At 45.1% G+C, this 26,529-nt stretch overlaps 1 protein-coding gene across 4 annotated transcripts in view; it reads right to left on the reverse strand.

Moving 5' to 3' along the window:
• Positions 1–1,469: 1,469 nt before the first annotated feature.
• The window catches only part of LOC144099414 (baculoviral IAP repeat-containing protein 7-like), a 38,187-nt gene continuing 13,127 nt past the window's right edge, over positions 1,470–26,529 (reverse strand). For 3 of the 4 annotated variants that reach the window (XM_077632701.1, XM_077632702.1, XM_077632700.1), the window contains exons 2-9: positions 20,625–20,843; positions 19,500–19,943; positions 18,491–18,690; positions 15,745–15,935; positions 12,293–12,471; positions 10,655–10,887; positions 8,701–8,768; positions 1,470–7,839 (exon numbers count right to left, since the gene is read on the reverse strand). In XM_077632701.1, the coding sequence (XP_077488827.1) occupies positions 7,601–7,839; positions 8,701–8,768; positions 10,655–10,887; positions 12,293–12,471; positions 15,745–15,935; positions 18,491–18,690; positions 19,500–19,943; positions 20,625–20,843 (1,773 nt within the window). In that variant the 3' untranslated portion in view covers positions 1,470–7,600. Of the gene's footprint in view, positions 7,840–8,700; positions 8,769–10,654; positions 10,888–12,292; positions 12,472–15,744; positions 15,936–18,490; positions 18,691–19,499; positions 19,944–20,624; positions 20,844–24,313; positions 24,452–26,529 lie in introns of those variants that run through there. The other variant, XM_077632703.1, reaches the window with a different exon arrangement.

Raw genomic sequence — 26,529 nt, forward strand, 5'->3', positions numbered from 1 at the left:
TATGGAGCAATGCAATCTGGCAAGCTTATTGGGAAGTCCACTGAATGCTTAAATACAAAATTGCACTCGAATATCTTAGGTAGTTCTGAAAAACTTTTATATGCTTCATTGCTACACCAAACTTGCAGAAAGCCTGGCTCTACAACTAAACATGTTAGAAGCCCACAGTCACTTTTTTTACCAAAAGGATTGGTTAATGCAGTGACGTTCTCCATATATTTGTAGCAGCTCGATTTCTTTTCTACAAAATGCTTTATCCATGCTTGCATAATGCACTCATTATCGCAATGCCAGATTAGTGACAGTGAAAAAATGAGAAATTCAGAAATGTAGGTATGTCACTATATGAAGAATTTATCAAGGAACACAACGCAACCACATGAAAATCCGTGAACCCAGTGTCATGCCATGCTTTTTGCAAGCAGTAGTCAGGTCGAACAACACTTGAGCAAACTGGCATTTTCAGATTTCGGGTACTTTTTGCTACCTACGGTCACAAAAGCATTTCGAAGTCATTTCTGGGCTGTTTCCGGAGCAAATTTTTCAAGATAGAATTAAAATCCATTATTTTAAACTTTTGCGAATTGATACCCACATCCCCCCAAAGGAGAACTCCGGCTGGTTTTCTACCTCCATGGAATTTACTGAAACTCATGGTACTTTCTCTCCAGTCTACCAATTTTGTGTGGGAAATTTCTGAGCCACGTGGAATTTTGTTGCAATGCAAATTTAGAATTTTCCATTTCATGGGCTCATTCCGGGGCAATTTCTATGGACAAGCTTGAGTTCATTAAGTCTTAATTTGCACACTTCTTGATATTGGTTTATGAGGGTTTGACATCCCACGGCGACTCAAGACTATGAGGGACGCCGTAGTGAAGGGCTCCAGAAATTTCGACCACAGGTTCTTTAGCATGCAATGACAGCTCACAATACATGGGCCTCTAAAATTTCACCTCCATGGCAACTCGATCGCCGCAGCCGGGATCAAGCCCACGTCCTTCGGGTCAGCAGCCGAACGCCGTAACCACCGAGCAACCTTGGCGGCCTTTCTCGATATTAACTACATTTGCTGAAGGACAGAATTTCGAGCTTGTTTTTGGTTATTTCATACAAATAACAATCCAAGCTGTCGTGAACAGTTGCCAGTTTAGCCAATCAACAGTGACATGATGGGTTTACACAGTATCCGTGATGTCATGAGCAGTCGAGATCCAGTTTGGGTTTCAGTTTCATTGTTTCTGCCATTATAAAATATTTCTACTAGGGATTTTGAAAAACTGTTTCTTTTGCCATAAAGAGGTGGCTCTAAAGAATGTGAAACAATCAACTGAAATGTTCAAAAAAGCCCGAGTTGCCCTTAAATGTTTTGTGTTCAAAAAGCACTGCAGATAAAATAATCGCACAATTTATTGCCACATAGCATGCGCTTCATGCACCTAACACTAATTCAACAAATAAGCGTGCACCAAGGTCAATTGACATTTTATTCACAAGGAACAGTGCTTAGCTTTTTACAGCGTGTTTCCCAACTGTATTTCCAGCTTGCTTGAGAAAAGAAGCATTAGTAACTAAAACAGCGACACCATAAAAAATAGAAACACTGATGCCACAAGAAAATGTGGGCACCCTTCAATTTTGTTATAAACCTCCTAAACTCAACTTGCCCAACCACTATACTGCTTGCTGTGCTATACAAGTATAAATGTGAACATATGCTTGAAAACGATTCTTTCATGAATTACCGTATATAGTGGCATGCTGAGCTGCTGTCATTTCAAATCAAAAATGAATTAGCAGCGGGTACTACCAGTTTGCTGGATAATGAGACAAATGTGCAGCAAAAACTAAGCACTCAACGGAGACGCTCCTTATCGATCTGTAGGCCAACAACAACAAAAAAAAAGCTCGATTAGCAAAAGCTAAGAGAATGAAGGTTGTAGCAAGCAAAGCCCAAAGCCAAACAATATGAAGACATAAATGTCAAACAACTTGGAAGATTAAAAACAAAAGGCATGTACAGGATCCCATGCCTTGGTTTGCCTGAAATACTCAGAACATGGGTGTACTAACAGCCTAGAGTAAGTTTGCACTACCGGGGTGACAAAAAGTGCCTGGAGGTTTAGCATTGCTAAGCATGAAATATTGAGTGAAGGCATGGATTTTTGCAGGTGGACACCACCGCTACGTACCTCACAGCATGACTGAGTGAGCACGACAGCACGACCCAGTGAGCCAGTCACACTTGATGTTTAGAGGCTTCACAGATATGGACCCACACCACTGAAACCCAGGGAGTATGGCTAGAAGTGCTTGTGCACTAAAAACATCAGTTTTGCTTGACAGCTTGTAGCAGTCAACTGTGCTCAAGCAAACTTCAATCACGGTTGCTATTAGTAAAGTGATGCTGACCTTGTTGTAGGCGGGATCGTTCACAGAAAGCCATCCTGAAACTGCAGGTTAAGGGCTGAAGTGGCATTATTAGGCCATGTGGACACACCACTGTGCTCTACAGCCTGAAGGCCCTTGGTTGGCAAAGGTTGCTTCAAATCAAATTGCTTGAGGACCCTTTTTAAGCCTAGCTCAGCAAGTAATTCAGTTAGCCAGTATCCAGCAGCATGCAATTATCATGATTGGGTATAAAACACGCACACAGATGATGAGAACCGTTTCTAACACCCACACATTAGAAGCAATAAAAACAAATTTACATGGGCAGTATACTACAAAATATAGTGTAGACTGTAACATGCAAGAGACATGAATGACTAAGAAAAACCGTTTCCCTGCATAAAGCTATACACTATTTGTGCAAAGCATAAGCATTTACATAATCACCCCGAATGGGTGGAAATCGCACACACGTCCGATGTGAAAAGTGCTAATAACCGTGTGATAAGAAAAATCGCTTAGCTACATGCAGCTGTACATTTCACACATGATATGCGCATTTACATAATTTGCACAATAGGCTAAAACACGTCTGCAATGACGTGCACACATAGCGTCATGATAAAAAGGAAAATCGCTACGCTGCTTGTACACTGTTCTTAAATAGCGTATATGTGTCCGAATAACTAGCTCCGTACTCTTTCAGTTCCGATATAACATGTAGGAATAGGCATGTGCATACAGTGATAAACACAAATAATAAAATATACTTGATCAATTGCAGTCTAGTGTCTAGTGAACAGTGCAGCAATACAGATGAACGTGAAGACGACCATTCATGTGCCTGAATGTGGTTGGTATCATACTTTATACAGGCACCACTAAGGATGGTGCAAAATAGCTCCGTTTTGATCCTACCATGATTTGTTTCTTTTCGCTCCTTGCAAACCGCTCAATGGATGCAATGCCTTCCCTTGGCTGAGCTCGAGTCAATAACAGAAGGAGCACAAAGCATGGCGCTACTTTGTTTGGTTTATCGGCTTAAGATCCCAAGGCAACTTAGGCTATGAGGGATGCTGTAGTGGAAGGCTCAGGATAATTTTGACCACCTGGGGTTCTTTAACAAGCCCTGTCATCACACAGTACAAGGGCACCAAGAATGTCGCCTCGATCGAAATGAGACCGCCATGGCCTCGATCGAACCCGCGTCTTTTGGGTCAACAGCCGAGCGCCATAACCACTGAGCCACCGTGGTGGCTGGAGCTGCTTTAGTTAATCCTACAAAGTAAAAGAAAACTGTCACAGAATCTAAGTGGAATTGTTATATTATACGAGCCTAGGTTTCATGCTGCCTTTTCTACTCCTAGGTGAGAATTGGCTGCAAAAATCCAGAGACAACAGCTGTATCTGTTGCTGCACAGCTTTTGTTTCCATGAGGCAAGAAGGCGTGAAGTTCACGTAAGAACAACACAGAGGCATGAATATCTTTGCCAATGTATGGCCTTCTTGTATTACATTCATTTTCTTTTTCTCCTGTTTGGCACTGCCTCCTTGGTCCAAACAAGGTCTGCAGTACAGGACAAGAATAAAACTAAAAACAAAAAGGAGCGAAGCCCTGGCACAAATACAGGCATGCATGATACCAGTGCATATATATGCCATAGATGGCATATTTGCCAGTGGAACCACTGCTTTCATTTGAACACTGTTACTCTACACCTTTTGCCCCCACAGGTATAACCGGAATTGACGAAATCTGCATGATGATTAAATATTTGGACGAGAAAGCAGCAAATGGGTCTGTGAAAGAGCAGCTGTTCACGTCGACAAAGCAAGCGAGGACTGTAGATGCAAAAGATATACTGTCATTCAGGACAAGCCTGTTATATACCTAATGGCACATACAAATACATATTTCTGATTTAATTTTTTTTACTCGTGCCAGCATAGTATTTGCCAGTCAGGATGGCTGCCCAATGCTTTGCGCCAACAAAGAAAGCCTCATAACTTTAAGCGGGCACTGATCCTCCTCCTAAGCACACACAAATCTGTTCCCAGAAGAGATTGAAAGAGACCATTATAGCTTGCAAAACTGAAGTAAATGATACAACACGTGCTTTGGACAACCATGCCGCATTTTCTGGTGTGTAAGGTGCACCCCGTGCAAATGGCAGTTTTTCCGAAGAAGCAAAAAAAAAAAAACGTTATTTCCACCAGTGTATAAGATACACCTTTTCATCTGGCAAGCACAATGAAAACCAGGTGAAGATCCCGTAGCAACTATGAACTGCAATGCACAGTGCACGTGAAGCCAGCTGCTACGAATGCGATAAAGACAACATGGCAAAAGTGACACTGACGAAACTGACAGCAAAAATTAAACTTGCGAGAATATGCAAGTAGACCCCCAGAACAACATTTTAGAAATAGCTTCGTTTCTTTCCAGTTTTACAGATTGATTTTCTTCACAAGTGTGGTTAATGGGCACAGTGAAAGACATGCAATGGCGCGGCATTTTTCGTCGTATATAAAAAAGCGCAACTTACACACGAGAAAGCACGGTACTGCATTCACAAAAAAATCAGTAAGATGCACAATATAAGATTTTAATTGTCTCCAGCCACTTCAGCATTCCTGTTTCTAAGCTGTTTACAGTAAATGCACTGTTGCTACATAAAGAAATAAAAGCAGGCGAACACAAATTAGAAATTGGATTATATTAACCTGTGGAACACCTTTTCACCATGCTATTTTGCTGCATAGCAGCAACCATGCTGTATATTCACACCACAATCACTACTACCTTATGGAATAAGAGTAATTAACTGCACAACACCAAATAGAAGAAACTTCAGCGTTCCTGTCTACTTCTTTAGTTTTTTTTGCATTTATTAATAGTAATTAGAACCTCATACATGAGAAACTTAACACACTGATACCTTGCACAATTAGTAACAAGCATTCAGTGCCACTATTCTACTGTAGAATATCTGTGGTAGCCCTGCAGTAAACTGCTAGAAGTGTTGTATGTACAGCAGCATTATTTCTGCACAGCATGTACAAAGTCCAATGCCGCAATTACTGCTGTAAGGAGAGACAGAAACTGCAGTGACATTTTATTTCAACAAAATATGCATGTAACCACTAGCAAGTAAAATTCGTGCATTGTGGACATGACATAACTGACTAAACCAACGCTGCTTGCCTGCAAGCGCGCTACGGTTGTGTTTGTGAAGACAGAAGATAATTTTACGTTTCGTGCAACAACTCTTGCACAAAAAAGCACAACTAATTATTAAAACCAACCCATGAACTCAATCGAGTAAGAAATAACCAAGAGCAATTACTGGAAACAGACTATACTGCACAGCAGTGCTTCATAACACAAGTATGTGTGCTAGCTGCCGTGTAGTGTGTGCGTGCGCATGCAGATGCATGTGTGTGTTAGTTTCTTTAATGCTCACTCAGCAAATGAAACATAGAAATGCACCCAGTGTCTTCGCAATCACAAACAAGAACAATGACGAAAGTGAAGACAAACGTTCTGAACCATGACAACACAAAAGGGAAAAAGGCAGGACGTTGCCCTCGCCTCCTCTGCACAGCAAACGCACATTCTTGCCTATTTCCCTGACATAATGGGAGCCCCATATCAGTAGCACAAATGTGAATGTGCTTGCGTGATTAAAAAATTGGCTATGGTTTAGCTCTGGTTAAACCTGGAGTGACGCGAGAGCTACATCTGGCCGAGTGGAACTCGCTCAGTCGAATTGCAAAGTCGGTCTTTCGCCGCTCTGTTTCGCTGGGCGTCGTTCCTTCATCTTCGTCCCTGGATGTGGATTCACTGCCCCGCCCTCCCCCACTCGGTTTCGCCGGTGCACCACAGGCAGCTGCTCCGCACCGCGTGACCGACCACGTGACCAGCCACGGCGCCGCCACAGAGCTCAAGGGCGGCCACGAAACTCAAGGGGTGCCACGCTGAAGGCTCGAAGTGCTAGCGTAATGTAGCTATCCCTACAAAAGCCGCGTGAGCGTGCATATTTTGCTCCAGGAAGTTACCATTTAACTACGTACGACTAGAGACTGGCGACTAGGGACTCTGAACGGGCACTCCCAAAAAATAAAAGACCACACAGCTTAGTAACAACTGTTTTGCAGCTTAGTGCAGCCGCATTTCAGGTGGGCTCCCAACGTTTCTGCCTGTGGACCATACTGTTTCACGAGTCTACTGCCACGCACTGCAAAACAAAGTCTACAGGTTGCAACTTTAGATCGTGCAGCTTCCATTTCTGGTTGCACTAATCTCTGCACTACAGAAAAACTAAGGAGGCCAGAAGTCTTTTTTTCTTTTTTCCTTGCTTGTAAGTCCGTGCGCTTAGATGTGCTCTTATTTTCTTTGAAATGTGCCAATCTGCAAGCACTACCAGTCAGAACTGTAGAGGTAACAGCAGCTCTACAGCTACCTCCCACGGAAGCAGGCAGCACTGTGAAAGGCTGCATTCAGAGGCAACCCCAAGGGAACCGGACGCACGACTTGCAGTCTTCCTTGTTCTCTTGCATCCTCTCTGTTTGCCTATGAGTGCTACCTTCCACAACACGTGCATGCCCTGCGGACTCACCTAGCCACGAGTCCTTCCACTAAATACAGGGTGGCAGGTGTTTCAAGACCTGCCGCGGGACCGGACTGCTTGGGCAGAGGAGGTGGGGGCAGCGTGGGGTGAGACCAGAATTTGGGTTGAAAAAGGACCAGGGGAAACTTGAAACAAGAGCATCACAAAACACCACGGTTTAAAAACACTGAAACGCCGCCACAACAGCCTACAGGTCAGCTGCAAGTAGGACTAACGAGAATAAAAGCCAGAGGGGCCATGCTAGAGGGAACGTTCAGCACACCAAGGCGTTCTTCCCAATCCCTTCGTAGAAGCGGAAGCCCCCTCTGATTTCGCAACCAATGCTTGTATGGGCATGACAAGTGCTCTTTGCAGGGTCTACCAATGCTTGCTTTTTCACTGCATCGGTGCCTTACTGCTTGCTCCACAGCTGACAGGCATGAATGCTGCAGCCGCTTCTCACAAGCACAGCAGCGCTCGGCTACTTCCCTCGGTTCGACCCACCCGGCCACCGTCGGAGCACTCTGGATGAACACATCACCGAAACTCTGCCATCTTTCTTTTTCACCCAATGCATTCTTCCTTCGCACCATGGCGTTTCATGCAAAGAATGTCCGCACGGTGCCACGGATGGCTGCGCGGCAGATGGGGCAGTCTACGAGAGCCGAGGCGCACGACGGGCACGCAACGAGGTGGCCGCACGGCAGGAACACGACGCCTACCTCAGCATCGAGGCACACCTTACACAGCCGCTGATCCTTGAGCCGCGTTTCCTCCGGGTCCGAGGGCTCGGACCCTGCTGGCGTCACGGCCACCGGTGACGACTGCTTTCCAGCGCCTGTGCAGACAACGGTCCCCATTAGTCATCTGACCATACCATGGGCAGAGCAACACGAGGTTTCAGTGAACAATTCTCGGCTTTTTTAAACAAGCTGCTGAACTAACTTGCCAAACGAAAACGGGAGAGAGGGCTTTCATCGTAGCTGGATGCAACAGTTAATGAAAGGGGGGAACAGCACTATGTTAACAGTATACAGGACTATGTGCGATATTCAAAGAAACTTTTGGCACTGCGAAACAATTAACACTGGCTGCTAGCAAAAGCAGCCAATGCTTTACTGTCACAGGCAGTAAAAGAAATAGAGGGTAAAGAAGCCTAACAGACCTTTAGCATAGCAGAGACAAACCTTCAGATACCTTAACTAATAGGTTCCATTCTGAATTTTTTAATTATGAATAGAGACCCGCAATGCTGCCAGCCCCCCGCCTCATTACTTCTCTTTTTTTTTCCATATAGGTGAATGCTGCACCCATTATGATAGCTTTGTTCTAAATCACTAATTACCAACAATTTTTAACTCAATATTTAGCACTTCCCACTTCACTTTTGCCTTGACATGATACTCAAGGAAAAATGCGTCTTTCAGTAGAGATTTTGGTCACCTCTCTTGTGCACTTGGTTTTCTCTATTTCACCTGCACACGTTGCTCTCTCAGACTACCTGGCATAGCCTGATAAGCCTCACGCTGGCTTAAGCTGACCTGTCAGAATCCTTGAGATTTTACTTTGCTGAATAAAGGTTATTGTTATAATTAAAAACAAAAACTCCAAGGCACTATTTGCATGCCACATGACAAAGAACACCCTTGAAGCCTCAGCGTCCACTGCTTTGGACCCCAGCAATGCCTCATGGACTTACCAGAAAAGATATTCTTGGAGGAAGCCCCATTGGTGGCCCGTTCCTGCGGTGTCTGGTCAGCAGACGCCCTGCACAAAAAACAGAGCTCTCTGTTAGACACCCAATTCCAAACAAAAACCATCTGATCAATACTGAAAACGGAAAAAAAAAGGAAGAAAAGAAAAACCACTTGTGGCCAAAAAATGTTCAGGCCCAATAACCCACAAGGAAAGATCCGGTCTGCTGTGCTGATCAAACTGTCAGATCGGCTTTGAAAAGAACAGATAAAGTTCGGCCAGCACAGGAAGCACCACCAAAACTGTGCAAAGAATTAAATGTCATTAGGACTGCAAAAAATATTACAATTAATCATGCAAAGCAAAAAAAAAAAAAGGTGGCCCAGGAATAAAAATTTTGTTTGGAAATGCAATACTTTTATTAGACGTTGCATGAACTTTGCGATTATTTAATGCATTCAGAGATGCTGGTAACCTAACCCCTAACCATGGCATACCATAAGAATAAACGAAGAAGCATGCCGGCATGGGGCACCTCCGATGGGTCGCTGCTTCACGAAGTTTGTGGAAAACTTGACGTCGATGCCAGATTTTCTGCTACACAAGCTCCGTAACGCTATCACGTCAAAACGGTGCTCTTGAAATTTATACACACACAGGTTTACATATATGTTTACATATATATTTACATTACATATATATCTGTAATTTAAGTCGGCATGTACACCCCCCACCCTCCGAGGGATGACATCCCAGCGTGGTCACCTCAAAAAAAAAAAAAAAAAAAAAAAAGAGAGAGACAACTACACAATCGCAAATGGAGACCAAAGGCGATGAAATGGTGCTCCTTCCTGCCTTCCTTCCTCTCATACTTGAGTGTGGCCGGCTGACTAGCAGCAAACCGAATTTCCGACGGTCTTGTAGTTTCAGATTCCGGTGCAACGTATACTCTGGAGGTTTCCGGAAGTTTGCCATCATGCTGTCTACCGCTCGTCATGTAATGCCAGCATAAGCGAACTGCGTAAACGGTGCAATTCGAAACTTCACAGCAGAACCAATTAGCGCACAAATTGAAGATTCCATTTTTTTCTTTTAACACATTGACCTCCATGCATCCTGCCTGGAACAAGCACCAGCACAAGGCACATACTACTTGTGGCTCGGCAGAAACTACCTTCAATGCCGCAAATAGGTCGACAACCCCCAAATTTCAGGCAGCTGTTTTCAGAACCAAAAAAAATAAAATAAAAGAAAGAAGTCTAGTTATTCGCAGCAATATACGGTATTCGAATAAGTTGTCTGGCAATCAGCGAAGCAAAGAAGCAGTCCAGCAACAGCAGCACCTTGTGGCTATCTAATCAGAGTCTTTCTCTGGGAACTGAAACAGCCCTCTCTGCTTTTCGAGTGGCTTTATTGAAGATAAAGTAAGGCACTCGCCGAAATACCCGCTCAGGTCGGGATAACGGGTGCGAGCATATTTGCCTCCCAGGGGCGGGTGAGAAAGTGCCCTGGTTTTTCTTGCACTCTCCACTGTTGACTAGAACACGGTGAAAAAACAAGCTGCAGAGAAGGCTTTGGCGCTTGCCAATACGAAATAGAATGCCGGGCAAGGACACTCGGGAAGAAGCACCGTGGAGTAGCGCCCCACAATTTTTTTTTTTAGCTGAAAGCTATTGTTTCTGTAGGAAACCTTAGTTAACAACAAGGAAAGAAAAGAAGACAAATAAATGATCGAGATATTCATCGCAGCAAACTGCTGCTACAAAATGTCGCGATACACAGGCGCGTAATCATCAACAAATTTTTTTTTTTCATTCTCCTGTGGTTGTACTACGTTAGCGCTATTTAACTTCAAAAGTATGCGGAACCGATTAGCCTCGAGCAAAGTTCTACTGAAGCAACTGTTCGACGCTGATAATGCTACTGCGTGCAAACGGCCACCCTGAGGAGACATTTACTTGGGCAGGGCAAGCAGCTCGCCAAGGACCTGCAGCAGCTCGTCGCGGCTGGCGAAACCTCGGCCCTGGCCACGCATATGCCGCAGCAGTGCAGCACGCAGTGTCTCTGCAGGAACCCCTTGCGACAGGTAGAACTGCACGTCGTCCGACCGCATCAATGCCGCCAGCTCTGTCGCCATGCCCTCATCCGCCGCTCCTGTCTGCCCTTGCTGAGAGCTCGTTGAGGCAGCAACCTGCAACAGATGAAAAGCAATGAGTTGCAAAGGCGGAACAAGTGTCATGCGAAATGAGGAGATAGACTTTTGACATGGTAAAAACAGACCTGTCCCTCCTTGGCAACAGCATATTGTCGCAACACTTTTTACTGTTTGGTCATGCCGAAAATCGCTGCCACACGGCTTTATCACTTTATAATAAATAGGAATGCCGCAAAGGACACGGACACAGGAAGTTCAGGGTGGATACAGCACTCTTTCCATCCACCCTGCACTTCCTGTGTCCATGTAGTTTGCGCCGTTCAAATTGATAACATGAACCAACAAGCACTATAGCAAGTACTACTTTATCGCTTTGTTTGCGATGCAAGATGCGACCAGGTTTATCTCGCGTGACTGCAGCAGCACGCAACTGCTTCTACATTGTTCAAGATTGGTGCAGTTGCTTTTGGCGCTTTATCTCGAATGTTTTCGGCCAGCTTTAAACTGAGTGCAGCCGAAAGCAGCAGCGATTCTGTTCCTTGATGACTGCCGAGCACATCTGTTGGCATCACCACCGCTGAGTTTGTTCAGTTCTTTGAACATGCAAGGCAGCCCAATCAAGATTTCGTTTCATTGACACTTCAGTCTGCTCGTTCTATTCTCCCAGACAGTGTTGACACCATGTGCCAATATCATGCCTAGCTCAACCGAAAGACAGCCAAGGTGCTGGAACTAAACGAAATAAGCTGTCCAACTAAAACCGCCAATGACCAACCAAAGTGAAACCACCTGCAACGTTCTGACATCATGAGACTGCCCTCATGCAGAAAAAGCAGTACCTAAACAGTGCTCCACTTATACAAAACTTTCTCCATGCACAGACATTATAACAGCTGGATCAAACTCAAGAGTGAAGCAGCAGACCCCCCAAAGGAAGCCGTCCAACAAAGAAAGAAAACGTCGCTGTTAATCGCCCTGCGCCCACCATCCATCTGCGATGCCACATTGGCAGCTGCAAGGCAATTGACCACGATGTCATGGCAATAGGTTGCCATCATTGGTTGGAAGGCCTCCTCTGAGCGCCATTTGCTGCTTTACCGTTGAGGTGTCTGCAACATGCCACTGCCACGTATGCACTACATGCGTGGGAACTACTAAGAAGAGAAGCTTACAATAGAAGAAGTTCGGGCAAGTTAGTTTTTCATGATAGGGGCAGTCGCAGTGCCAAAAAGGACAGTACGAACACATGAACTGGACACACAAAATGCTGGTGTGTGCAGAATAAAACTGTATGCTTGTATCCAGTTCTTGTGTTCACGCTGTTCTTTTCACGCTCTGACTACCCTTAACAGGAGCATTGCCGGAGTTCATGAAAAAAACAATAAGACAGACAGCCACCTCCAGCTTACAGCACAGAACAATAGGAGCACCACTGCCTCACCGAGTTGAGATGCGACTGGTGTCTCCGCAGGCAGTCATTGATGTACGCCTCCCCCTTGGCGAGCAAGACAAATTGGCAGCGGGGGAACCACCGGGCATGCTCTTCCCACGGGTCGTCCCCGGAGTCCCAGTTGCAAAGGCCACCATCGCAGTGGAAGCACTTGGTGTAGTCCTGCACACCTGAACACATTCAGGGACAGCAGAGATTATCAGTCTTTGTTCCCTCCGGCCAAACATAGGCAGCAGCAGCACTAGCCTAGCAACAAACATGTGACGTTTCTTGAAAACAGACACCAAATTTTCAGGACATTTATTCTGATTTAATAGGAAAATTGGAAGCACAGGACAATAATTCTAAGTTTCTAAGAATGCTTGGAGCATGTAGATCAAGTTCCCGCAGTAAAAAGACAAAGCTCAGAATCCTCTTTAGTGCACCTTTAAGGGGGGAAGCGGGGATCAGATCGCGATTTTCGCGAAAAAAATCGATTTTTGAAAAGTACACTTTTCAGAAACTACAGCATCATTTCTATCTTGTACTGAAATATTTCACCGAAAAACAAACTCTAAGCACTAAAAATAAATATATTTGTCGGTGCCGGTGTCCACACATCCGCCCGAAATCGCGAAAAAGCCGGAAAGTTCAAGGCGCGACCGCTCGAATTTCCCGCCACGGAGCGCCGCCATTTTGGTATCATTGGAAAGCCCGACTCTTTGACTCTTTGTCCCAGCCCTTCCCTTCCTCCCCTGCCAGCCAGCAAGCGCACAAAAAAATAAAAACCGGAGGGTGGGAGCACGGAGCAGCCAATGGCTGCCGCGCCCCGATTGGCTCTGCGCCGCGGCGCGTTGTAAGGCGTCTCCTCATTGGCCGACACCGCGGCATAATGGCGGCTGAGGCAAGGAGCGTCTGCTTTCGTCCGTTGCTGGGAAGCCTTTCTGGCCTTTCCTTCTCTTGTGTTTCGAGGACTTCGACCACGTGCAATGGATCCGCGCACGTTCGAAAAGAAGTACCGGACGAAGCATGCCTACGTGAAGCGGAAACGCAAGCCCGTCACAGCATGGAAGAAGCGGCGATGTCAGCAGGTGGCTCGGCCGAGCCGAGCGTCCGTTCAGAATCTGCGGAGTACGCGCCCAACGTGGTGTGCGATCTCTCGCCCAACGTGCTGTGGGATCTTGCGCCGAGTCGAGCACCAGCCAGCGATAGTGAGACGAACCATGATCTTTCGCCGTTGAAGCGCGGGCGCACCGGTGACGATCGACATGCCAGTGAGTCTCGCCGTACGCGAGCGTCCCGTCGCAAGTTCGTCCAGCACAGATCACGGAGTGGGCTTGCAGCCTGCAGAGCATCAGAGACGCGCGTCCACGGTGAGTCGTTCAACACCGAGATGTCTCCGCAGCCAACAACCGCCAGTGAAGGCAGTCCCATGCCATTGACGAGTTCCGGCGCTTCGACGGAGCTGCAACGCGGGCGCACGCTCACTGCCGCGGATGCACCGGCGGCCGTCCTTGCCGCTCATCGCAGTGTTGACTGTTCACCCAGTGAACGTCACACTATTCAAGCTCACCTGAAAACACGATTTGTGTTCGCGGAAACTGCAGAACTGCAAGCGTCGAGAGTTCGCAAATCGCTTCGCGCGGTTTCAGCAATGGAGCGCAAGCTCGGGCTGACTGGCTCACTGGAAAATGCCATTCCCGCACCTCCAGAAGAGGAGTTTATGCTTGTTCAAGTTGCTAAGAGGGCTAAGAAGTCACCTGCTGCCAAGGACACCAAATTTTACAATGCAGGAGCATTCTAGACAGTGTGTGCCAGTATGGAACTTTGAGGCTTGTTTTCTCAAAAGTTTGTTTTGGGCTTATCAGCTCACTCGTGGAAAGCATAGCACGGCAATGGGAGCACGGATTTTAATCCTGTTTGTTTTGTTGCAATTGCTGAAGTGTGCCTTATTTCAAGACAGTCTTAGATTTACCATTTAGGCTCACCATTTTTTATTACACAATAATTGGAGCATGATACATTCTAAACATAAAGGGAAGGTGCATACTATGTTGTTTAGAAGAAGAGCAGAGAAATTTAAAAAGAAATCAAGAGAATCTTGACTTAGACTATACTTCTTAGTAACTATTAAAAACATTTACAGACCCATAACCCATTTTGCTGTCACGCTAGGCTTTCCACGAGCAAGCAACATGTGAGCAATATATAAATAATGATAAAATAAAAACTACTGAAGATATTATTGTGAAACTTTGTAGCTGTCTGTTTGATGCTATTTCAAACCTGTCTGCCAAATTTCATCACTCTAAGTTAAAAAATGAAAAAGTTTGTTCCGATCCCCACATCCCCCCTTAAAGTGTGCCAGTCAACACAGACTTTTGTGCATGGATCCAAACAGCTGTGCTAGACCGCTGTTCACTTCATAACAATGGAAACCCATCCAAACCCAATCTTTTCAGTAAGGACATCATGAGTTTGAATCGGCCGGTGGGAAGGAAGAGATCCACACGTAGTAGAAGTGGTCTCAGCATCATTGCATTACTTTTAGAAACAAGCAGTGACAGTGAAACTAGCATTTAGTTTTTTTTAAAAATATTTTGTATTCTAACAAGTACCCTCACTGCTATTAGAACGAGGTAATCTATCGACATACAGTGTAATGCACTTATAACGATACCAGATATAACAAATATATGTCGCTTACAACTATCAAATCGTTTAGATTTATCAATTCTCCCATTGCCCCTATGTAAAAATAAACCGTATATAATGATACAAGGATAGGATTCTGGCCACCCGGAAGGTGTTTACCAGCAAAATTTGTCTGAAAGTGATAAAAAATAAAGTACTTTGAAGTGAATGACATAAGAACTCCGGAGGAAACAGACCAGCGTGGCCAAATCTGTGAGGAAGCGCTGACTACGGCACTGGGAACCAAGCGCTATCGTCGCAATCACTGGAGAGAAGAGCTTGCTTGGCCACTGTCTCACACAAACCTAGTTTCAGCCAAAGATGGTTGAAAATTTACATATTACTTTAAGTGTTCACTTCTGTTGTGCGTTTGCCCGTTTCGCGTTGACCGCAGCACAGTTCTTAGCCTCGATAACATCGGGGTCCGTTTATCATTTGACAAGAGCTCCGGAGGGGGACTTGGCAGAGCGCCAAATGCTGTGCGCCCTTGACAGGAGAACCGGTGGATACATGCATGGGGAAATACACGTGTGTTCTTTTTGCTTTTTTTTGGCTGGTCCAGATATAACGATAACGGATTATAACAATCAAATTTTCCGGTTTTTCAACATCTTTGTAAGTGGATTGCACTGTAGAAAAAAATTTGAATTTGTCCCGAGTGCCCATTTTGTTTGTGCCAGTTTGTGCCCCTCTCCCTCTTTCAAAAATGAATATAAATTAACTTCATGGCGACTAACAAGTGATAATAAAGAAGCGTCAATGATGCTCACCAATGTAAAAAAACCCAGCTTGCACCAGCTCCAGTGGTCTCTTCGCACACGTGGAAGGCCACTTTTCAAACGTACGTAACCGGGCGTCGGGGGACGCTTGCGATGGGTGCTTCGGGCCGACGTGTACAGACACACCCAGGCCAGAAAGTTCACTCGGAGGGGTGTCCCCTTTCAGCTGCACCCCCTGGGAACTACACAACATCCACAGCAGTCCATCAATGCAAATGAACACTTGTTTTATGCCTGTGAGCATCCTGCCTTAGTAACGATCTATGCCAGGGGTTCTCAAATAAGGTTCCGCAGAATCCTCGGGTTCCATGCAGTGGTTTTCGGTTTCCCTGAGCACCTAAATCCATGCAAGCCCCCAACCTCCCACCTTTTCTTTACACATGTTATTTTGAGACTTGCCACACTAATTCCCCATAGCAAACTGTTTCACTACACAGCCAGCCATTACCAATTGAATTATGGCCGTTTCAAAGAGGCCGTGCATCAGCGAGCTCCTTTTTGCATCCATGTTAGGCACGAAGGGAAGCCATGACACAGAGTTCCTCAACATGTTTCGAAAGTCACTGCGGCTCTACAAATTTCAAAAAAAAGATTAAGAACCACTGGCATAAGGTACAATAAAGTGCCTGTACAAATGAAAATGCAGCAGTAACCCCTCAGGTGGGAGTTACCCCCCCCCCCCCCCCTTGCCCAACATATATGACGTAGCGAGAGGTGTGTACATAAAACAGGTAATGCACAGTCCTGCTTAAGCTAATGACTGCCAGCACTTACGCCGAAAGTCAATGCCGACTGTCAATCGTGTTACACCCAGAGCAGGGAGGGACTTATTTTCCAAACCTTTTGCTCATCCCAGCATACTCATCGTCCCTTGCAGGGCAGGGTACGACCTTTTTAAGGGTTCTGCCTCTGGCCCTTTCTAAGCCATGCCCGCTGCATAAAAATGCAACATGCATGAGGCAAAGGCAGTCCATAGGGCAATTATTCGGTTTCAGTGCGCTTTCTGCAGTTTATCCAAACAACAGTGTGCGTAGCAAGAGGGATGTAAACCTCATCCCAAAAGTTTACGGGGGACAACATTAGCTGCAGACAACCAAACACACATACACACAATTTTTTAATTTTCCTTTCCTCCACTTACCCCATCAACACCCATCACCACCTTTGTGCACCCAACCAGAACGGCAGTGACCCATCTGCAGGAGTGCAATGGAGAAGCCTTTAGTTCAACGAGCATGAGCAAGTGCTGAGCACAGGGGAAAGCACTCCGGAGCACTCTTGAGAGAGTGCTCCGGAGCACTCTTGAGAAAGTGCTCCAGAGTGGCAAGAAGGAAGGCAGCTGGCAAATGCTTCCCTTCCACATGGAGGTCTCTGTCACAGCTACGTCAAGGTCACTGCTGTCACAGCTGCAAGACTAAGCTGACACAGAACCCTTTTATGTTCACACTAATGGTCAAACAAATGCACTAAGCTAGCCAGTCCAGAATTTTCAAGCGAAGCACCTGCAGGATGACACAACATCAGATAAAACAAGCAGTTAGGTGCATCAGTCAATGCCATTACTATAATAATCAACACTGCCAAGTTGTTGTAAGACTTTTTGAGGCAAACTAGTAACAACCAAACATACCACTGCAGTAGAACCAGAGAGAACAAGCACTTCAATTGAGCTCCTGGCCTCTAATCTGACTGCCACGAAAACTAAATTTCTGCACAGTTCAGGATGCAGAGCTTAGCAGTCAAAAGCCATGACATCGTTAACAACGCAAACCCAGCAAATGCAAGCTAAGTCTTGAAAATCACAACAAAAAGGTTGTACCATATGCACAAAGTTTTCATTTTACGGATGAATGATCAAATAAAACGAAAAGAAGCCTTTGTCAACTTCTAGACAATGCAGTGTGGATCTTTTTTCGTCTCGCCAGTGTTTCGATTCTTTTGTATGTAAAAGGAACGCTTGTCTTCTCTGCTTAGAAGCTTTGGACATTCAGGGGTGCTGGAGAGCCCCGACACGAAGCTTAGAAGCGAAGCAGTTAAACCCTTTACTTTTGACAACGGCTGTACCACATTTCATCGCTAAAAGACTGCAGCCGTACTCCTAATCTCTGCTGGTCTATGGCAGACACCACTTGGCCATTTCCCCCTCCTCCTAACAATGAAACTCTGTGCAAGAAACAGGCAAATGCAGGACAGCTCCGTTTCCTGGTCTTTGAAACTTTATTCTTTGCATCAGTATGAAGTTGAAATGGAAGAAATGGCGCAGTAACTGTCTCACTCTTGCTGAACCCTTCAACAGCGTGACAAGGGAAAGGATGAAGCAGGGAGTGAAAGAAGGAGTAGAGAAAAGTGGTTCTGTAGTTAAGGTCTCCTGGTTAGTTTTGACCATCTGTGGTTCATTAACGATCACTGACATTGCAAAGCACATGGCACCCTTTGCAGTTCACTTCCATCAATCCTGTGCTGTCACAATCAGTGGCTAGCTCTCTCACTACTGAACCACCACAGTACTTGAGTCCAAAGAGGTCCCGTTCTTATTTTAGGCTGATAAAAACATGTTTTTGTAACAAAATGTTTGTGACACTTTCTAGTAAGAATTTCCTGCAGACACTGTCACTTATTTTGCCACTTTTGTCCATTCCCTCTGTGAAGAAAAAAAAAAACCTAATACCTTATTCTTAGCCAGAAGCCATTCACTCTCCCAAGAGAACCGCGAAAGTCAGAGGGTGCGCGCACATACCCGTTTGCTCCGATGAGCAGGTGGCGGCCCTCGGGCACTGAGCGAGACCGGTGCCGAGACTCGTGGCCGCACTCGTCCTGGCCGGCCAGGCTGGGGTCCAGCAGGAAAGGGCAGCACGGGTAGTGCCGCGCGTGCTCCCTCAGCGGATCGTCCCCACGCTCCCAGTTGTGCACCGTGCCGCGGCAGAAGGCACACCGCACCTAAGGGGAGAAAGGGTGCACTCAGACACCAAAACATTGCTGCAAGGAGGCCGAATTTGGCGAGTATTAAAGGCATGCCGAGGATGAAGTGATGTCTGCATTCTAACGACTAAGAGCATTTTACAAGCTAGAAAAAGTAAAAACAAAAATTAAAAAAAAAAAACTGGATGGCTGCCGCCAGCTAGTTTTCACAAGCAAGCTGCAGTGATGCCAAGAATATTTTTTTAAATTTTTGCTCGGATCATGAGGCTCGGCCACACTAACATTTACTTCAAGTGGTGATCGTGGAGTCCTTTTCGGTCTTGACAACACGACGGGTGTGAATTGAGGCGAAGTAGGAGGAAAACTTGCTCTACTTTTCAATCCAATTTTCTCATCAATATATGTGCCTTTACTCTGTGGAACACCATCAACGTAGCCACCTGGAGCCAAACATCACTTTTACTAAGAAAAAAAAAATGATGTGAGTCTTCCTCAGTGCCCTTAGAAGAGGGGCCACAAGTTTCAAACAAACAGGCAAAAGGAGAAAGGTAAATTATATCTCAGGACAAAAATACATATAAAAAAATTAAAAAACACTTATGAAACCATTTTAATGAATTATTTGGATAGAGGCAAACAAGAAGGGAATGAGAGGGACTAAGTGCTGCTATCAACTGATGTATTTCTCAATCAAAGCACTTCAAACCAAAAAAATAAACACATCAGTAGCAGTGCCAGTCTCCTGAATTCCCTTCTTCCTAATGGACTGTCTTAGTCATTAGCAGCAGCAAGCCTGATAGCAACCGCACCATACTCAGGGTCCCCACCTTGTCCTGCTCGTGAAGGTAGTAGAAGCCTGCCTGGGCCAGTAACCGCGGTGACAGGTAGTCCAACGGCCAATCCGAAAACGTGTTGAAGCGCTCCTCCTCTGACGCCTGGAGTCGGTGAAGCAAAAGGTCGTTTTCCTTTAAAACTTGAGATGATGCAGGTGTGTGGACACCCGGTGCAATGCCGACACGAGGTTGCGTCCGACAGTCGACTTGCATAGGGGTCGAATGCCTGGTGTTGTCGAATGAAGGGGGTGTTGTCGTAGCGGAGACTGGGCTCTGCGCAGCAGAGGCTGGCGCAGGCAGGGAGCGCACAAAAGCGCAATCCGGCCGAGCTTGCCGATGTCGCTTCACGACCTCGTCGGCGATCTTCCAGTCCCCAATTTCCAGCCCACACTGAAAGCACCGTGTGTGGTAGTCGTGACCCGCGTACACGAAACCACCCTGCAGGAAAAGCATGAAGTGGAGGAGGAGGGGGAGGAGAAAAAAACAAAGCTTAACATAGCCACTTATGATTCCACTGCACATAGCCCAGGCGACAACCGAATATATCCAGCTTTTTCGACACAGCAAAAATGATGCAAGCATATTTCCAATTACCGCACTGCACATTGTGCATGGCGTTATTTGTTATGCTGTTTTGACTGAATGTAAGGCACAGTGCAGAAATGCTGGGTAGAGAGAATCTCTCAAGGTGTCGCACCTCATTTCGAAAAACAAATGCCTGACAGACTTCATTTAGTTACAACAAAGAGAAGAAAGCATTAGACTAAAATCTGCGTTAGGGCTAGTCTGTTCATACTTGACTCACAAGAGGGCAGCACAAAAAACTGCTCGGGACACAGCAGAAACACAGCGCTCGTCCAGTCTTCTGTGTTCTCAGTTGATTAAGCCCTCTGCACCACTCAACTTGGTCGTCATTGCAATTCTGCTTCTGTGAAACCTGCAAGCAGCAGGCAAGCGAGCTTTCGTGTGCCTGGTGTTGGCATGCAAAACAATCCTCCTCCAGAGAAAAAATCCTGGTGAAGTTTGGACTTTGAAGCTGCCCCCACTCACAGAGCAGCACCCCAAACCACCCTGCTTTCTTCCAGTGAAACCAAGCCCACTGGGAAGTGCAGTGCCCACCTGTGCCAGCCTCTTGGCGGGGATTGGGGCGTTAAGGGGCCACCCATGAAACGAGGCGATCCGGACATCTTCCTGGCTCAGGTCCGGGCTACGGCTGACGGTGGCCATGCTTGAAAACTTGACCCCCAGTGGCCCATCAGTCACCATGCGCTCAGGGGCGGGCCGGAACGTGGGTGGCTGAGCCAACCGTTCTGCCACTGTATGTACCATCATGGGCGCCTGCACAGGGCAAGAAAGGTTCTTCAGACGTCGTGGCAATGAAAGCACCACAATAGAGAGAGGAGAGAGAACGAGGAGTGGAGGCAGTGAGGTTAACCAGAGGCTACCCTGCAATGGTGCAGAAGGAACAGGAGGGACAAGAAGGGGACAGAGAGAAGAGAAATAGGGGGTGAAATAGAGAAAGAAAAACACGATTAGTGAGTGTCATAGTGGCAACCTGTCCCGTTAGCTCGATGCTCCGAGAAATGAGGCACAACCTGGCAGGCTTCCTTATCTTTTGAAAAATGCAATTAAAGGAGTACAGTCATCACATTTTTGGTTAAATGTTTTCTTCTTCATAATGATGCGCAAGACATTAGTAGCATACACGGATCACCATGTGATATTCGCCTACAACTGCATAAAATAATTTATAATCGAATTTCTTTTGTCACCTGTTTCGGTATCAGTTTAGTTTAAACAGCTCAGCAATGGGTATAGGACATCAAAGGTCAGTATAGGTCATACGAAACATGGAAAACAAAAACAAAATAGGGATATAATAACCGATGCATCCATAAATTTTTTCTTAGGTACAGAGATTGGGGCTGTGAGATATGCCATATTGGAGGCCTGTCGATTTGTTTTCGGTACTACAGGTTCTTCAAAGCGCCACAGCTTACTATGTTCACTGTAAATACATCTAAACACAGAGCTAGTACAACCGTGACCAAACCCACAACATTCCCGCTCAGCAGCTGAACATCATACAGTCATCGTCGAAGTCATCGCGGCCAACGAAAAAACAGCAGTCATAGTCATGGTGGCAACAGTGGCCTCAACGAAACCAACGATGCATCACAACAGCACAACCAATCCTAAGAATCTTGGGTGTGAACACAAGATCCTCAGGAAACGGAAAGACCGCTGTACCACAGTGCCCCGCAGACGCAGCTAAGTGCTATCATAAACTTGCATAGGTATGCTCTAAAGCTGCCCTGAACTTTTGCGGCTGAGAATTTGTCTGACTTAAGGAAGGATCAAGGACCACCACTAGACTAGGGCAGTCTATGATGGCGACCAAATGCTAATTTTAACTACCACTTTGCTTGAAATCTATGTTCGATTTGTGTACCTCCTGTGCACACACCGAATAGAGCTGGCCAATGCAACTTCCCTGCCTTCACGCATCACAGCGGACGTGTTACATATTTTCCAAGTTTTCCAAGTCCAGTTCCCTGCTCTGGTTCCAATGAATCCATACAGAGGTACCTATGATACACGCGACTAACATGCTTTGCCGATTGATATTTAACTGGTTGTTCAAATGCTGCCACCTAAACATAATTTCCGACATTCCAGATGCGTTTAGGGGATGCGGAAAATAAAGTGGCCAATTTAGTCAACATTTCTCTGAGCAACGACAGATATGAACGACGCAAATTAATCCGGCAAAGCTAGCACTGGAGCTGGCTACTTGAGTCACATGGGTATCAAGTTGCAGCAGGAAGCCCGCGTTTCCGTCTGCTCTGGCGCTGGGTTCAGCGCGTGCAACGGGGAACAGAGCAAGATAATACTAGCTCGAAAGGCTGCTTTTCGCTTAGCTCGTTCTTTGCCGCTTGCTAGTTACACAGCAACAGCAATCCGCAACACGACAGCACTCCAGCCGTCACAGCTGTGCTGTCGCTTTCATCTCCTGTGAGACACACTGCCTCACATCACCTCGCACTGCAAAGGGTGCAAATGGGAAGTAGTTCAGAGCAGCAGAAAATAACAAAATGATGAACCTTGCTGTGGCAGCGGGTGCTACTGTTGTCACCGGCATCATTAGTGCTAGGGATGCTAGTGCACGATCGGCCTGAGAGCCACCTTGATGATTTTTCAGGACGCACTGAAAGCCACATCACGCAATATGGATGGTCCCACCAAAATCCTCATGTGTGATTGTGACACCTTCACCATGCCTCTATGCAGTATGCCTGAAAAGGATGCACTACAAACGGCAGCACACTGCCACCAGGGGTGGAAATATCTGCGCCCAAAACCCACCAAACGATAGGGGCTATTCAATTGAAAAATCATTTGGCTCCCTCATGCACGAAGTGTTATAGCAGAACCAGTTAGCATGTTTAGTGCCGGGCGCGAAACAGCAATAGTTGGATACCGCATAAGAACAAAGCGGCAAATGCTCCTAAAAAAAGCCCAAGTATGACGGCGGATTAACCATGAATTAACTTTGTAGGGGCACCGATATTTGCATTATAATTGAATCGGCTGCAGCAAGCAGCCGAAAAGTATTTACAGCAGCTGATAAAAACTACAGAGAATGTTTACTACATTCGAATCAGTGGGAAAGCATGGATTAGTGCTGCATAGAAGATGACGAAAAGCAGGTAGTGCCGTGGAACGGAGTGCTCGCGCTAGGCAAACAGACAACAGAACAAACAACGGACGATTTTGCTCGCAGTTGGTACCCATCGGATGAATCAAACAGTTACGACTACATGAAGCCTCCAAGAAAGAATGCCCCCGATACCAAGATTCATCTGGATTCTGCACATTTGAAGTGGTTTTCGCTAAAAATAGGGCCAAATAAACATGCTAAAGAATTCCAGAAAAAACTATTGTTTTTTGCGTGAGTCAGCCCTGCAGACATTGATTAATGGATTAAAACTTTCAGGCTTTTCATATGTGCTAGTAAAATAGTTCTTAAATTTCACTTTTGTAAAAAGTTTTCACATAAATGTGATATGCAAAGTTTATTCTTATAACTAGGCATTTAAAAGGAAAAATAACAGCATTAGTGCACACATTCCGATTAAAAAACTTGTGCACCTGCTTTATCAGTTAATTTGGAGATGACTTAAAAGGAGTCTTAATTGGCATTTTTTAATAACCATAAGTACTAACTCAGTTTTGGAATCATCACAACAAGCTACATATGGAAAGCAAGTTTGCAAAAATGAAATAGTGAAAATAATTTAAACTGCTGCTTCCCTGCCTTAAGCACGGTCAATAAGAAGAAAAGAAATGCGACTATTCTTAGAAGCAATGAGAAAGAAGCAAGCACTGTTGCTGTGTTTGACATTACGAGAACGCAAATCAACACAAAAATCCAACCACAGTCAATGCAGCTGATGCCCAAGTTAAAAAATCCTTGGGTTCAGAAGAAAAGTGCACATGAACGGATTCTACATGTTGTAAATTTTTTCTCTTATAGATTCTGTTTCAACAGCCAAGCAATGACTGTGACGCCACGATTCATAAAAAAACGTGAGGCATCAAAAAACTGCAATATAAATACAAACCGGCCTTCTTCCAAAGCTGGAATGATATTGAATGAAGAGCAGTGGTAACATTGCTAGGGTTTTTTTCTTCTTCCTTTTACGCCTTATGTGACCTAAACCAAACGGTGTCACAGCCATCGTTTGAAAGTCGAAATCTCGCAGCTATAATCTGGCACTTGTACCCCAGACTATAGGGTCTCTCACCTTTCGCCATAGAACCGATACAAGATAGGCACTTTCTTCTCTTGAGGGTATGACCTACGGAGGAACGAGCGGGCCCTTCTGCCTGCCTGAAGCATCTAGACCAGTGCAAAGGCTCCAGCCGACACAGTGGGGCATTTGTGGCACACAAGCTAATCAGCTGTGTGACGTCGGGTAAAAACATCCCATTTCTGGACACTCTGGCAATAGATAACATAGAGATGTGGCTCAAAGACAAAAATACGAGTTGCGTGTCACACATGCAAGTCCCTCGGTCCGTGTCTTTTCTTGCCAGTACAGCCACCTTATGGAGCAAAATGCTGTAGGGTAAGTACAGGCCATAATTATGAATAATAAGGAAAGCAACTTATAGTAATTCAGCATGTGCAAGTTTCCACCGAAACCAGTCAGCGTCTTGTAATGCCCCAGGAAGAGTGTCGGCATGTAACTCTAGGCTATAAAATGAAGCAATAATATCCCAATAAAGTGTGAATTATGATCCACTGCGGGGCAAATTTTCATATAATTTAACATTTTTGTAAGGAGCATGCCAGGATTGCGAAGAAAACATTCCAACCCTACCCAACAAATAACTATGGAATCTGTTGGGTCCTCATATACCCACATCATGATCCAACACTATTTCCAAGGTCTTAATTTTACTTCTTTTGACTAATACCAGTCATAATATATTGTTATGTAAAGAAATAAACATATTTTAGGTGCTGTAAACGGTTTATACTTGCAAAATAAGGAAACAAAACCTGACTCATCTAAGCCGTACGAAAGCTGCCATAAAACATGGAGCCACAGGTAAAAAAAATTGATTCCTGCATTCATTTCGCATGCCTAACTCGATATCTTTGTACACAAAGTTTTTCAGAATTTAGCATACATTTTGCATCCACATTTGTGGAAATTGTGTCTTGTATAGAAGATAATTGTTAGTGTTCCGGTCACATCCACATTAGTGGACACAGAGCCTGAGAGCGATATAATGTCATGGAAGGCGAGAAATTGTGATCATAGTAGCGATGAACAAATCTTGTGGCACTCTTCTGAATAGATGCTATAGTCACCAAAGAGTGCAGGCAAATATAAGGTAGTAGTCTATAAGAATTTCTATGCTCTTCAGACAGCATTAAAAAAAAAAAGCCCAATATTAATTATGCTTTTGCGAAGATGAAGAGTGCTGACTCTTGTCCTCTTCCATCTCAAATGGTGGATGAGGCAAATTTTACCTTAGCAGTGCTGAAGATCACATTATATGAAAAGAACCAGGAAAATAAGGGGCTATTAACTGCAACAAATTAGCCCAGCCAGAAATAATATTCAGAATCTTTAGTAAAGTGCAAGTTTTTAAGTAATGCTTGAGATTAAGGCTAAGAATACAATGACAGAAAGAAACTAAAGGAACAACATGACACTGAACACTACCATACACCTAACCTAAATGTGTCATATCCAGTCATATCCAGCCTGAGTTGCTTTGGGACATTAAACCACCATAAACCACCATATCCAGTGCTTACAACTAACAGTAAGCTACAGCAGTGGCTGTCTTCATAAAAATTTGGTGTAAAGTGCAGGAACGCACTTGAAAGCTGTAGAGAAAGTTTGACCCATTTCAGATTATTCTGACCCAAATCAACACTGTGCAATATCAGAAGCTTCTTGGCAGTTGTCACAGTTGCAACGCACTCCACGCTTACAAAGGCTTTTTAAGCCTTACTTGCACCAGGCAGCTATTAATTAGCACCAGTGATTCACATATGTAAAAGCTCATTTTGCAATTAATTTGGCATTTTCATTAGCTAAAGTAAAGTATGTCCCCATGCAGTTTTTGAGCAAATGTCTTCTACTTGCATTAACACGGCTGTTCTTTCACTCGCAAGCAATGTGAAGAAAACTTAAAAAAAAAATCCTCTACACCAAACTACACCAACACCAAAAGCGGGTGTTGAGACTGCTAGAGGACCAGTTCCATTGTACTCCGGGCGGTTGTCCCCATGCACTAAGTTATCATGAACATCGCGGAAATGATTAGACAAGGCTTCGTCATGTGAGCGATTGAGGTAACCTCTGGCCTAGATATTTTTCTTCTATGACGTTACGGCTGGAGTCAGGATACCTTTATGGGTTCGGCATGGCAGAGGCAATATCAGTTCACAAAAAAAGGCGTGAACAGCACAAGAGAACAGTCACTGCTTTTAACAATG

The sequence above is a fragment of the Amblyomma americanum genome, chromosome 7 (genome assembly GCF_052857255.1).
Source record: "Amblyomma americanum isolate KBUSLIRL-KWMA chromosome 7, ASM5285725v1, whole genome shotgun sequence".
Taxonomy (NCBI): Eukaryota; Metazoa; Arthropoda; class Arachnida; order Ixodida; family Ixodidae; genus Amblyomma; species Amblyomma americanum.